General features: G+C 40.8%; 1 protein-coding gene across 2 annotated transcripts in view; it reads right to left on the bottom strand.

Moving 5' to 3' along the window:
- Positions 1–15,429, bottom strand: part of LOC137637030 (uncharacterized aarF domain-containing protein kinase 2-like) — a 190,853-nt gene that overhangs the window by 58,493 nt on the left and 116,931 nt on the right. For both annotated transcript variants that reach the window (XM_068369341.1, XM_068369340.1), the window contains exons 6-7: positions 12,919–13,082; positions 1,468–1,589 (exon numbers count right to left, since the gene is read on the bottom strand). In XM_068369341.1, coding sequence (XP_068225442.1) covers positions 1,468–1,589; positions 12,919–13,082 — 286 coding nt within the window. The remainder of the gene's footprint in view (positions 1–1,467; positions 1,590–12,918; positions 13,083–15,429) is intronic.

Below are 15,429 nucleotides of genomic sequence, written 5' to 3'. Positions count from 1 at the left end.
CGGTGTAATATATATGTGTAAACTGTAAGCAGTCAACGAGAGAAATTGAAGGCAAAGGGAACTATGACCCATCATCGACTAGTTATTGATATTGATTGTTAGATGGCTTGATGGCTCTCAAAAGCAGTGACATTTTGCAAAGTCAGAGAATGAGAAATTTTCATTTTGGGGTTAGCGATTCAAACAGCTTCGAGAGAGAAGCAATATGAACATCAGGGTACTTTCATACATACATACATACATACATATACCAAGGCACTTCCCCCAATTTTGTGGGGTAGCCGACATCAACAAATGAAACAAAACAAAAAAGGGGACCTCTACTCTTTACGTTCATAAAAATAATTAATAGGTCCTTTGCTTTGGAACAACTGTTGGTACAAATTCAGTGCCCTGGTCACTCGATTTGGCAAGCCAAATGGACACAAAGGCAATATTTGTAACAAAATCCCACATAGAGCCGGAAACGAAAGCAGATCCTAACCAATTGTACTTTACTTAGAAGTGGGAATATATCCAGCAGATACAGTAATTCTTTGTTTTTGGCAGTGAAATTAATGAAATGCATAATTTTTTACCCCTCTCTCTCTCTGATAACAAGAAATTAAAGATGGCTGAGGGTGATAAATAAACTTCTATGTTCAATTTTTTTTTAGTGAGGCAGATTTGCACCGACTCACAGGGGTGCCCGTTTAGCTCGGAAAAGTTTCCTGATCGCTGATGGGTTAGAATTATCTTGTTCAACCAATCAGCGATCAGGAAACTTTTCCGAGCTTAAAGGGCACCCCTGCGAGTCGGTGAAAATCTGCCTCACTAAAAAATATTTACTGTAGGTGATGTTATTCTCTTCCCCTTGAGTAGTAGTTTATTTCACTAGAGTGGTGTGTCATCTGCTAGCAGGTAAATATAGCTCTGGAGGGGCTATGAAGGGTTTCTAGGAGTGCCCGGAGCCCTTGATTCTCTGATAAACACACTGGGTTCAGTTTTGCATATTTATACCCTGGTCCTACTGCAGGGAAGACAACAGGTATATTTCTTTTGTATATCCAGTTATATTGGATTCCTTGTTTTAGCCTAACAGGATAGTCCTTGGTCATTACACAATTATTAACTCACTGAAAATTTAAATAAAGAATTCAGCTCTACCTACTAAGCACTGTATATGTTATAGAATAATAAACATTTATGCTTAAAACATCATTAAATTTACCAGAATAAGTTACATAATTCTTGAGTAAAAATTGTTAGTTAACATGGACCATCCTATAAGCACAATTTACATAGAGTTGTTACTTAAAAGATGACTTCTGTGGAGTGTCTTGAAAATTGCACACATGGACAAATAACTTTACCGTAATTAAAACCTTGGTGATACTAAGTATAATTATTTTAAACAGCAATTTTGTGGACATTTAACTGAGAGAATAAACGAAAAGTAAGAATTTTACAGAGTTCTACTACACAAACCTGCAAGAGGATAATACAGATGGATGAAGAACTTTTACAGCAACAGGTATAAGACCTTCTAAGTCATTTGGGGGGCATTCCTCAACAGGTAGTGACTTGTCATGATCGGCATCATTCCAAACCTGAAATGGAAAATACAATAATCATTTCTAATTCAAACTATTGCAAAAGCATTCTGAAAAGAAATTTCAATATCCAACACACATTAGCCTTTCCTTCCTTTATGGAAGATTGTCTAATGATCAAATTATGTTTATGGCAGCTGTGATCAGTGAGTGAAGCAGATATAAACAACTTAACTTTAAATCATTTATAACCTGTGTCTTCCATTCTTATATAGAAAATCAAAGTTTATAATAACAAAAAAGGAAACACAAATAGAAGCACAGTTTACAACAACAGTACAGTAAATATTCTCAACTTTATTGTAATAGTATTTGTACATACATACATATACCAAGGCACCTCCCCCAACTTTGGGGGGTAGCCGACATCAACAATGAAACAAAAACAAAAAGGGGACCTCTACTCTCTACGTTCCCCCTGTGGCCGCGGGGGCATATAAAAATTAGAATAGCGCCAACGTTATCCCTGCGTGTCGTAAGAGGCGGCTAAAAGTGACGGGACAAGGGGGCTGGGAACCCCCTCTCCTGTATCTACATCCTGTGAAACATCGACAAATAGTATTTGTAGTAGTAAGAAAACTACAGTAGTTAGTTTTTTATGCATTCTGCATACAATTTTACAGAATTCTAATCATCAATTCCATCTTGATCTCCACAGACTGTACCATCAGATACACAATACTAGATATGTAGTTATTTCTAACATTCTAACCTTCTCCATCAAAAGGCTTAATATTGCAAAGCATTCTAGAAGTTTTATTCCACTTGTGAGTTGATTATGAAATTATCTACCTATATGGGCAGTTGAATCAGTGGAATTCCAGAAGTTCAAACTCAGCGAATAGTTTCTTTATGTTGAACAAGCTGACATAATTCTCTCTTCGTAGTTTATATATGACAGACCTATTTCAACACTGTCTAAGATATTTCATATACTTTATCCATTACTTCTCATATAATTTATTTCTTTCCTTTCCAAACTGGGCTATTTTTCCCAGTTGGAGCCCTTTAGTTCATTATATTCTGCTTTTCCAATGAGGGATGTAGCTTTGCTAGTAATAATACTGTAATAACAATAATAATAATAATACTAATAATAATAATAATATAATAATAATAACAACAATAATAATAATAATAATAATAATAATAATAATAATAATAATAAGGACAATAATAATAATAATAATTTGAGACCAAATCCCTCAGAAGAATATTGGGAGTTAAGTGGCAGGACAGCATTAGAAATGAAACTATAAAATAGATTACTCGAGTGCCATGTGTGGATGAGATCATGATGAGGGGTAGATGGAGATGGTTTGGGCATGCTCTTCGCACTCCCCAAAGAGAGATTAGTTTGCCACACGTTTAGCTGGACTCTACAAGGCACTAGAAAAGTTGGAAGGCCAGGCCTACTTGGCTGAGGACTATGAAGCGTGAAGTAGGAGATGATGAATGGCGAAGTATTGAATTAAAAGCTCAAGATAGAGAAGACTGGCGAAATCTAACTGAGGCCAATTGAATCACTAGGTTTAGGAGATGATGACGATGATATATACCTGTATGTATGTATGTATGTATGTATGTATGTATGTATATATATATATACAGTATATATATATATATATATATATATATATATATATATATATATATATATATATATATATATATATATATATATATGTGTGTGTGTGTGTGTGTGCATATTATTATTACTATTATTACTTGCTAAGCTACAATCCTAGTTGGAAGAGCAGGATGCTATAAGTCAAGGGGCTCCAACAAGGAAAATGGTCCAATGAGGAAAGGAAAAAAGGAAAATAAAATATTTTAAGAAGAGTAACATTAAAATAAATATCTCCCATATAAACTATAAAAACTTTAACAAAACAAGAGGAAGAGAAACAGGATAGAATAGTGTGCTCGATTGTAACCTCAAGCAAGAGAACTCTAACCTAAGACAGTGGAAGACCATGGTATAGAGGCTATGGCACTACCCAAGACTAGAGAACAATGGTTTGATTTTGGAGTGTCCTCGTAGAAGAGCTGCTTACCATAGTTAAAGAGTCTCTTCTACCTTTACCAAGAGGAAAGTAGCCAAAGCTTATGATTTAGAATTGAAAAGACTGGAAGAAAATACTGAGGATGTTATAAACTGTGGCTATGTAAACACACAATCTGTTGGTAATAAAACTATTCAAATTCGATACAGGTATTTGATAAATGAGAAGTATTTGGACATACTAACATTATCTGAAATAGGGTTAAATAACTTTGACAAGGCTAAGATTGCTGAAATGACGCCCCCGCCCCCACACACAAACGCTTCCTTTCATATGCCAAGGGAGGCCAGGACAAGGTGGGGGGGGGTTGGCCTCTTCATTCGTAGGGGTTCTTCAAATCTCAAGATGTTAAAAAGAACTAGTGTAACAAGATTTAAATATATATAAATAAACTTTATGCATGAAAAAAAATATATCAATGGTAAAAATCTACAAACCTCCGAGAACAAATACTAGTATTTTCTTTGAAGAATTCAGTGTACTCATTGAGATGAGTATCATGGAAAAAAATGAATTAGTTATTTGCAGAGACTTCAATCTTTGGATGGCTGATGCATCAAATCTTGATGCTTCAGCATTTAATGAGTTATTGGAATCATATCAATTGGTGAATAATGTTGACTGTGCAACTACTTTCACTGGGCATATGTTGGACTTGTTTTAAGTGATTGAATAAATAATAATTGTAACTGATATAAATGTAGAAGAGAAGTGCACTATCTCTCCAGCGCACAAACTCAAGCCAAGTTCCAGAGAGTTGAAAAAGAGGGTTGGAAAACATGACTAAAGCAGCTGATGTCCCAAAGGATGAGGGTTGCGCTGTTAGCCTCCACAGAAGCTGACGCTGGTATAAATTTTTTTTAGAGCTATTTTTCATGTATTTAAACCCATTTTCTCCTTATAATTGAATTTCTAATGCAAACATGAATTATGCAATAACAACATCCCAATAGAATAATGTTATTTTCCTTAGTAAAATAAATTTTTGAATATACTTACCCGATGATCATGTAGCTGCAACTCTGTTGCCCGACAGAAAAAACCTACGGTCGGGATACGCCAGCGATCGCTATACAGGTGGGGGTGTACAACAACAGCGCCATCTGTCGAGTAGGTACTCAGGTACTTCTTGTCAACAAGAACCAATTTTCTCCTCGGTCCACTGGGTCTCTATGGGGAGGAAGGGAGGGTCCTTAAATTCATGATCATCGGGTAAGTATATTCAAAAATTTATTTTACTAAGGAAAATAACATTTTTCAATATTAATCTTACCCGATGATCATGTAGCTGATTCACACCCAGGGGGGTGGGTGGAGACCAGCATACATGTTAACATTAGAAGCTAAGTATCCCGTATTTCATTTTAGCAGTTATTCAAAATAACAAACATAAAATAAATAAGTACCTGGTAAGGAAGTCGACTTGAACCATTACTCTGCCTTTTTAAGTACGTCTTCCTTACTGAGCCTCGCGATCCTCTTAGGATGCTGAGCGACTCCTAGGTGCTGAAGTATGAAGGGCTGCAACCCATACTAAAGGACCTCATCACAACCTCTAATCTAGGCGCTTCTCAAGAAAGAATTTGACCACCCGCCAAATCAACCAGGATGCGAAAGGCTTCTTAGCCTTCCGTACAACCCAAAAACAACAATAAAAAGCATTTCAAAAGAAAGATTAAAAAAGGTTATGGGATTATGGGAATGTAGTGGTTGAGCCCTCACCTACTACTGCACTCGCTGCTACGAATGGTCCCAGGGTGTAGCAATTCTCGTAAAGAGACTGGACATCTTTAAGGTAAAATGATGCGAACACTGACTTGCTTCTCCAATAGGTTGCATCCATTACACTCTGCAGAGAACGGTTCTGTTTGAAGGCCACTGAAGTAGCCACAGCTCTAACTTCATGTGTCCTTACCTTCAGCAAAGCATGGTCTTCCTCATTCAGATGAGAATGGGCTTCTCTAATCAAAAGTCTGATGTAATAAGAAACTGCGTTCTTCGACATCAGTAAAGAAGGTTTCTTAATAGAACACCATAAAGCTTCTGATTGTCCTCGTAATGGCTTTGTACGTCTTAAATAGTACTTAAGAGCTCTTACTGGGCAAAGTACTCTCTCTTGTTCGTTTCCAACCAAACTGGACAGGCTTGGAATCTCGAACGATTTGGGCCAAGGACGAGAAGGGAGCTCGTTTTTAGCTAAAAAACCAAGCTATAAGGAACATGTAGCCGTTTCAGATGTAAAACCTATGTTCCTGCTGAAGGCGTGTATCTCACTGACTCTTTTAGCTGTTGCTAAGCAAACGAGGAAAAGAGTCTTCAAAGTGAGATCTTTAAAAGAGGCTGATTGAAGCGGTTCGAACCTTGCTGACATCAGGAACCTTAAAACCACGTCTAAGTTCCAACCTGGTGTGGCTAACCGACGCTCCTTTGATGTCTCAAAAGACTTAAGGAGGTCCTGTAGATCTTTGTTGGTGGAAAGATCTAAGCCTCTGTGGCGGAAGACTGCTGCCAACATGCTTCTGTAACCTTTGATCGTAGGAGCTGATAGGGATCTTACATTCCTTAGGTGTAAAAGGAAGTCAGCTATCTGAGTTACAGAGGTACTGGTTGAGGAAACTGAATTCGCCTTGCACCAGCTTCGGGAGACTTCCCATTTTGACTGGTAGACCTTGAGAGTGGATGTCCTCCTTGCTCTGGCAATCGCTCTGGCTGCCTCCTTCGAAAAGCCTCTAGCTCTTGAGAGTCTTTCGATAGTCTGAAGGCAGTCAGACGAAGAGCGTGGAGGCTTGGGTGTACCTTCTTTACGTGCGGCTGACGCAGAAGGTCCACTCTTAGAGGAAGAGTCCTGGGAACGTCTACTAGCCATTGCAGTACCTCGGTGAACCATTCTCTCGCGGGCCAGAGGGGAGCAACCAACATCAACCGTGTCCCTTCGTGAGAGGCGAACTTCTGCAGTACCTTGTTGACAATCTTGAACGGGGGGAACGCATACAGGTCTAGATGGGACCAATCCAGAAGAAAGGCATCTACGTGAACTGCTGCTGGGTCCGGAATCGGTGAGCAATAATTTGGGAGCCTCTTGGTCATCGAGGTAGCGAACAGATCTATGGTGGGCTGACCCCACAGGGCCCATAGTCTGCTGCAAACATTCTTGTGAAGGGTCCACTCTGTAGGGATGACCTGACCCTTCCGGCTGAGGCGGTCTGCCATGACATTCATGTCGCCTTGAATGAACCTCGTTACAAGCGATATCTTTCGATCTCTTGACCAGGTGAGGAGGTCCCTTGCGATCTCGAACAACTTCCTCGAATGAGTCCCTCCTTGCTTGGAGATGTACGCCAAGGCTGTAGTGTTGTCGGAGTTCACCTCCACCACCTTGCCTAGAAGGAGGGACTTGAAGCTTCTCAAGGCCAGATGAACTGCCAGTAGCTCCTTGCAGTTGATGTGAAGTGCTCTTTGATCCGGATTCCACGTGCCCGAGCATTCCCGTCCGTCCAGTGTCGCACCCCAGCCCGTGTCCGATGCGTCCGAGAAGAGAAGGTGGTCGGGGGTCTGAACAGCCAGTGGTAGACCTTCCTTGAGAAGAATGCTGTTCTTCCACCAAGTCAGTGCAGACTTCATCTCTTCGGATATAGGAACTGAGACCGCTTCTAGCGTCATGATCTTTCTCCAGTGAGCAGCTAGATGATACTGAAGGGGTCGGAGGTGGAGTCTCCCTAACGCGATGAACTGGGCCAGCGATGAAAGCGTCCCTATTAGACTCATCCACTGTCTGACTGAACATCGGTTCCTTTTCAGCATGCTCTGGATGCATTCTTGGGCTTGACTGATTCTGGGGGCCGACGGAAAAGCCCGAAAAGCTCGACTCTGAATCTCCATACCTAGATAGACTATAGTTTGGGATGGGACGAGTTGGGACTTTTCTATATTGACCAGGAGACCCAATTCCTTGGTCAGATCCATAGTCCATTTGAGATTCTCCAGACAGCGACGACTTGACGGAGCTCTTAAAAGCCAGTCGTCCAAATAGAGGGAGGCTCTGATGTCTGCCAAATGCAGGAATTTGGCAATATTCCTCATCAGTTTGGTAAACACTAGAGGTGCCGTGCTTAGGCCAAAGCACAGGGCTTGGAACTGGTAAACGACCTTTCCAAAGACGAACCTTAGGAAAGGTTGGGAGTCTGGATGGACGGGGACGTGAAAGTATACGTCCTTTAGGTCCAACGAGACCATCCAGTCTTCCTTCCTGACCGATGCTAGCACCGACTTCGTCGTCTCCATGGTGAACGTCTGCTTGGTGACAAAGGCATTGAGAGCACTGACGTCCAGCACCGGTCTCCACCCTCCTGTCTTCTTCGCTACTAAGAAGAGACGGTTGTAGAAGCCCGGGGATTGATGGTCCCGGACTATGACTACCGCTCCCTTTTGTAGCAAGAGAGACACCTCTTGCTGTAAAGCTAGCCTCTTGTCCTCCTCTCTGTACCTGGGAGAGAGGTCGATGGGAGTAGTTGCTAGAGGGGGCTTGCGCAAGAATGGAATCCTGTACCCCTCTCTGAGCAACTTCACAGACTGTGCGTCTGCACCCCTGTTCTCCCAGGCCTGCCAGTAGTTCTTGAGCCTGGCTCCCACTGCTGTCTGGAGAGGTTGGCAGTCAGACTCTGCCTTTTGAGGACTTGGAACCCTTCTTCTTTTTGCCACGTTGACTATCGGCACGGGTACCTCCTCTGCTGGAGGTTCTGCCACGAAAGGGCGGAATGAACCTAGACGCTGGTGTGTCCATCCTAGGTCTAGGCACGGAAGGTAAAGCTGTGACTTTACGTGCGGATGACGCCACCAGGTCATGGGTATCCTTCTGGATCAACGAGGCAGCAATCCCCTTGATCAGCTCTTCAGGAAAGAGACACTTGGAAAGCAGAGCAAACATCAACTCTGACTTCTGACATGGTGTGATCCCCGCCGACAAGAAGGAGCAAAGGTGATCTCGCTTCTTAAGAACTCCAGACACGTACGAAGCCGCCAGCTCGCCAGACCCATCCCGAATGGCTTTGTCCATGCATGACATGATGAGCATGGCAGAGTCCTTATCCGAAGGGGAGGTCTTTCTGCTTAACGCTCCCAAACACCAGTCCAGGAAGTTGAAGATCTCAAAAGCACGAAAAACTCCCTTCAAGAGATGGTCCATATCCGAAAAGGCCCAGCAAATCTTGGAGCGTCTCATAGCCAGTCTGCGGGGAGAGTCTACCAGATTTGAGAAGTCGCCCTGGGCAGAGGCAGGAACTCCCAAGCCGGGATCTTCTCCCGTGGCATACCAGACGCTAGATTTGGAAGCAAGCTTGGTCGGTGGAAAGATGAAGGATGTCTTCCCAAGTTGCTTCTTGGACTGCAACCACTCTCCCAGTACCCTTAAAGCTCTCTTGGATGAGCGCGCGAGTACGAGCTTCGTAAAGGCAGGAGCTGCTGACTGCATGCCTAAAGAGAACTCAGAGGGAGGTGAGCGCGGGGTTGCAGACACAAACTGGTCCGGATACAACTCCTTAAACAGGGCAAGGACTTTCCTAAAGTCTAAGGAGGGAGGCGTAGTCTTGGGTTCCTCGATGTCGGAGTGTTGATCGTCCAAATGCGCAGCTTCATCGTCATCAGAGACTCCTTCATCCGAATGCTGAGGAGGAAGCGGCAAAGGAGGAGAAGAAAGCTGAACGGCTGAATCCGGCAGCACGGGAAAGCGGAGTGATGGTGCGTGGTGGGGACTGCCGTGGGTTGCGGAGACTGCCGCATTGCGTCAAAACACGGCAGCTTGACAGCACCTTCCCACTGCTGATGCGGTAGCTCACGCATGTCAACGGAGGGTGCCGCACGTCGGCTAACGTCAATATGCGTCTGGCAGGGTCGACTGCGCATCGGTGGTGGAGCTCTCACAGCCGGAGTGTGGGAGCAGGCAGCCGCAGTGTCTGCTGAGCGCACAACCGTGGCAGGTTGTAGGTTAACAGGTGCAGTGTCAACCTTCTCAGCACGATACTCCTGCATGAATGAAGCTAGCTGAGTCTGCATAGACTGCAGCATAGACCACTTAGGGTCTACAGCGGATGGTGCGACAACAGACGGAGTGATTGCCTGCTGCGGAACCACTCTACCTCTCTTGGGAGGTGTGCAGTCTTCGGAAGACTGCGGCGAGTCCGAACTGACCCAGTGGCTACACCTGGGCCGTTGGACTCGCTCGGAAGGGACCTTGCGCTTGAGAGGTCGTGAGACCTTGGTCCAGCGTTTCTGCCGAGAAACTTCTTCCACAGACGAGGAATGAATGGGCTCACTCGTCTGTTTGTGGATGTGACGATCTCTGCAAGATACGTCCGCAACCACTGAGGGTACATCTGTACGCTGATCAAGGCCTGTCGAACCCTTTGGTCCTTCGACATTGCTTCTCCCCTGGGCTTGGGAGCTTGCAAGAGGTCCCGGACTGGGAGGACGACTGGCACGAACAGATGCACCCTCATGCGTAACACTGACACTGACACTTTTCACCGCACTTGCACTCACTACACTTCCCACTGCACTTTTCTCCTTCAACTCTTTGACATCGGCCAAGAGTTGATTGCGGTCATTAGCTAATGACTCCACTCTGTCACCAAGAGCCTGAATGGCACGCATCATGTCCGCCATCGAGGGTTGCTGAGAGCTAGTAGAAGGGTCGGGAGTCACCACTACAGGGGAAGGAATAGGTTGAGGGGCATGGGGAGAGGAAAAATCAAAAGAGCGAGACGAACTCCTCCTGATCCTATCCTTTTCTAGCCTACGTGCATTCTTAAGGAATTCATTAAAATCGAATTCCGAAAGCCCAGCGCATTCCTCACATCGATCTTCCAATTGACAGGATTTACCCCTACAATTGGAACAAACGGTGTGAGGATCTATAGAGGCCTTCGGAAGACGCCTAGAACAGTCCCTAGCGCTACACTGCCTGTACTTGGGGACCCGAGTATGGTCAGACATCTTGAATTAGCCAAAGGGGGGAATCCAAAATCTATCCAAGTCGTCAACAAATAATCCAAATCTAATCATAAAAGCTTGATAAGGTAATGATAATAACTCCTGTACAGCGAAAGCTAATATCTAGAGAGAATACATCACCAAAAAGCGTGAAATCAACTCCAGAAACAACAGCGTATCAAGTAGGTCTTGCCGGTGGCACGACAGAGGAAAAATTGGTTCTTGTTGACAAGAAGTACCTGAGTACCTACTCGACAGATGGCGCTGTTGTTGTACACCCCCACCTGTATAGCGATCGCTGGCGTATCCCGACCGTAGGTTTTTTCTGTCGGGCAACAGAGTTGCAGCTACATGATCATCAGGTAAGATTAATATTGAAAACATAAATTTTTGAGCAGTAATCTCTTCAATCAATTAATTTTAGTACCTGACTATATACTCCCAATTATTGGAGCACCTGCATCTTTAAGTTCAACAATCAACCAATAGCAGTTCTTGATTCTTAGAATTTGTTTAGTCTCTCCACATCCTCCAACTTGATTCACATCAGAAACGCAATCCCTTTCTTTCCAGCTCAAATATAATGAGAGAGAGAGAGAGAGAGAGAGAGAGAGAGAGAGAGAGAGAGAGAGAGAGAGAGAGAGAGAGAGAGAGAGAGAGAGTGTGTGTGTGTGTGTGTTTCTAGAAATACAATGTAAGCTGTCAATAATCCAAAAAGAGATTTTGACAGCAGAAGATTTGGACTATAACTTCACTATGTATTATTACCATGGAGCTAGAGTATTGTTTTGAATGAGAGAGTTTGTTTTCTTACTAGTCTACTATAGGTTTCCATTCCAATCTGTTTATGGTCTTTTTCTGCCAGTCTATACCAAAAAATTTTATCATCTTGTCAGTCCATTGCCTTTTCTTCTTTCCCCCAACTATTTTTGCAATTTCTAAGGGCCCAGTCTGTTATTCTTAATGTCCATCTACTATTTGTCATTCTCATTATATGTCCGGCTCATGTTTAATTCTTTTTCTCACACGTTTTTAGAATATCCTATAATTTACTTTACTCTCATATAATTGTTGTTCGTTTTCTATCTCTTGATGTGAATACCATCATTTTTCTTTCCATAGGTCTTTGAGTTGTAACGTCGACCTAACCAAGCCAAGACACTTTTAAATACATGGGGATTTGGAAACTGGTTGACAAGATAAATGGTATTTATGAGTAATAAAGTATGGATGATTCTTGAAATGCTCTATTTCACAGATTCTATGTTAGAGGTTATTTCTAATTTAATATAAAATAAGTTTGCAGGCCATCAAGATGAGTCTATAGAGTATTTGACTTTTTTAAGTTCTTTTTGATGATGGAAAGATAATTTAGAACTTATATACTGTAATAAGTATTTAGTATCATATAAGAATAGCATATCATAAAGGTTTAATGGCATTCATACTATTGGACTATTGGTTGATAGTATATTTACATTTGCAAGTACAAATGTAAACATTTTGTTTGAACACTTCTGTCCAAACAAATCCCCTCATAGAGCAACACGCATCAACTTGATATGAAGATTTTTCATATACAGTATAACGCTGACCCTTACCTCCCTATTAGCTTGTTAAAGCGAGAGTATACTTCCTTCATACCTTACCTGCTGACAAATGAAATACATATAAATATTCACAAGTGAGCATAAAAAACATAAATGGCTTCTACATATGTTTTTCTAAAATAGAAAATAAAAAAATATGGTGGTGTTGATTTGTTACCAGTGGAATCTTTACTTAATGGCAATAGATTATATAAGGTGTGATCAGAATGGTAAAGTTTTAGGATAATTAATTATCTTGTGAATAAACTATGCTTAACCCTTTTACCCCCAGGCTCTTTGGAAATTTCCAACCCTTAACCCCCAGGGGGTTATTTTTTTCCCAGCACATTTTGTAGTATATTTTTTTCTAAATTGCTCTAACAGCCTTAATTTTTGTCATTGAGAGGTCAGGTTGGTCTCATTCTCTTGGAAAATGCCTGAATTTTCTCAAAAACTTATCAAAAATATGAAAAAAAAAATTTATAGCATTTTTTTGCAAGGATGTACCGGTACGTCCATGGGGGTAAAGGGATGGCTTTTGTGAAACGTAACAGTACGTCCTTTGGGGGTAGAAGGGTTAAGATATACTATAAATAAAAATAAAATAAAATTTCCTCCTATATTTAGGAACACCATGATTATAAATGCTTACAAACTTGAGACAAAATTTTAAATTAGATACTGTACCTCTACTAAACAGTGTTCGGCATCTTCATTTGCATTACCATTACTTTCATTTTCCTCCGTACTCAAGCTTGGCGGTTTAAATTCTTCACCGCTGATAATGCCACTTACTAAAGATTTTGTAACTGCTGGCAAACTCTTTTCTAAAATGCTAGATGATTCCCCCTCTGGAAAAATTAAATCTTGAAAACAAATTACACATTTCGTAATATAAGCACCATTTTATAAAATTCTTTATTGAAAAAAAATCAGTCAAATGTGAGGTACAGTATGTACCAAAACTTTAGCATTTTCTGAATATAGACTAAAAAGACTTATTTTCTATACAAACCCATACTTTACAGTGGCTTTTTGCTCACCATAAAATGTTCCCAAACCTTCTCTAAAGGTATGAAAAAGACATCCAGTCTCTGACAAGCGAACAAAGCACAGTTCTTAGCTGATGACTAAGCTCACTCGTTCATGACAATACATCTAATTCCTTGTGTTATAAACATTTGACATTTGGAATATGGAGCAAAGAGGAGAATTTCTGAGTATAAGTTCTTGGTTTCCATAAAAATATTCACTCCTTATCTTTTTCCAAGGAAAAGAATATTTTATAATAAGACCCTTAGCTTACAGATCCAAATTTGAGATGCAGTAACCCATAATGAAATCCTGTTATTAATATGTGTACTATAACTAAATTAGGTCACTGTATTTCCTTTTACATTAGATACAAAACTGTGCAAGAACTGTAAGTATGGTTAAAACTCACTGAAAGTTCAGTATTGATTTTTGCCTAAAGACATTGGCAGACTCAAAATAAATGATGGAATTTCCCGGCGTTGAAGGATGTTTTTCTGTGTGGCTTCTGGTAGTGTTTAATACAGGGAAATGTTTCAACGCGATGGTATAGAGCAAACATGGGGAACAGCCACTCAGCATGCTGCTGACCACTCCCACTTATTGCTAATAAGAGAGATTCATTTAGGTTGGTTTTGACAACTATTTTGCAGATGTTTTATCGTTATTTTGCAATAATTTCTTTCTAACGTAACAATTTTTTCCTAGTGATAGTGTTGATCATATTGAGACAGTTGGATAGTTATCAACTGTGCCCAGATCCAAGATATGCATGTGAGGAGGTCTCCAAAACAACATTTATGGAGAAAAATAAAGAAAAGATTGCACATCAATAGCATAAGCAACAGAGGTGATGGCAATCCAGATTGTATCTGGACCTAAGCACGATATTTCAGTCATCAGCACAATTTCAGACAAGGGAGACAAATAAATGCATCAAATTATTGGAGGAAAGCCACATCTTAGCCATCTAAGGATGCATTAAGTGAGGTCAAGTTGACGGGGTAGGACAGTCACAAATGCATAACCCAAAGAGGTGGATGAAATTTGCAGCTCAAAAAAATAAAATATAGGGGAGAAATATGAGTGTCAAAAGCTAAAAAAAGTAGTTGAAAAGAAAAAATAGGACCCCATGTAAGGAAAATTGTTTGAAAAATAGGTGATTTGATTTATTGAATTTAAGCCATATGACCCAAGCATTAAGGACGGGAGGCCATTCGATTATTTCTAGGCAATTAGAGAATTATAATACAATGAGCAAAATGCATATTTCCCAGGCAGCATCAATGGAGTGCCCATAAAACAAAAAGTCATCAGGGGATGGTAAATGAATGTCTTTTCTAGTGTAAAATATAAAGATAAATAGTTTGACACATTGCTGTATAACAGTTGTCAAGGTTTTTGCTTGACACTTGGCATAGGAGAAAACAGGGTAAAGTCATTGTAAAATTACAGAGCTCTTCCAACAGAGATAGTTCTTTTTTTTTCTTATAAAAAAGGTAAATAAGAGACTGTTAACAAAACCACGAGGCTGAAATTACAGTATGTGAATGAGCATATAAAACTGTAGCCAGTCACTTTCAGCCATTATTCCTAGAATAGGGCACCACATGAAGTATCCAGATGAAGAAATGTTATCTTGAACATTTTTACATGGATGTGTTTTTAAAACAGTACAGGTACAGTACATGATTTTCAAATACACCAAAACAGGACAAATGCTCCAACTGCAATAAAATGGCTTAGTAGAATGCAGAAAATAAACAGAACGGGAAGATACTGATACTGCCAAATAAAAAAAAAAATGTTCAAGAAGAGAGGAATAAAAAGACAAGATATCCAAGACTATGTTGGCAGACATGACTGAGGACACAAAGGGTTCAAAGAGGAATGTAATGGATTTGCAACAGACTCTTCTTTACCCAGAGCTTACCGTGAGTATATCCAATTACAAACTAAAACTTTGGATGTAAAACTTTTGTGTCATTGATAGTGACACCCAAAAATGCCATGTTTGTATGGGATTAAACCCAAGAGGGCAGTAGCACCGATGAATAAATAACTTTAGAGGATTGTTGCAAATGAGAGGAAAATTACATAGCCTTAGGTTTTTTTAATTGTGATAACTGCAAGGATCAAGATAAAAAATGTTTTGACAAATGATAG

This window comes from Palaemon carinicauda, unplaced genomic scaffold (assembly GCF_036898095.1).
Source record: "Palaemon carinicauda isolate YSFRI2023 unplaced genomic scaffold, ASM3689809v2 scaffold5, whole genome shotgun sequence".
NCBI classification, from domain to species: Eukaryota; Metazoa; Arthropoda; class Malacostraca; order Decapoda; family Palaemonidae; genus Palaemon; species Palaemon carinicauda.
The sequence above is the reverse complement of the archived record's forward strand: the minus strand, read 5'-3'. Positions and strand labels throughout refer to the sequence as shown.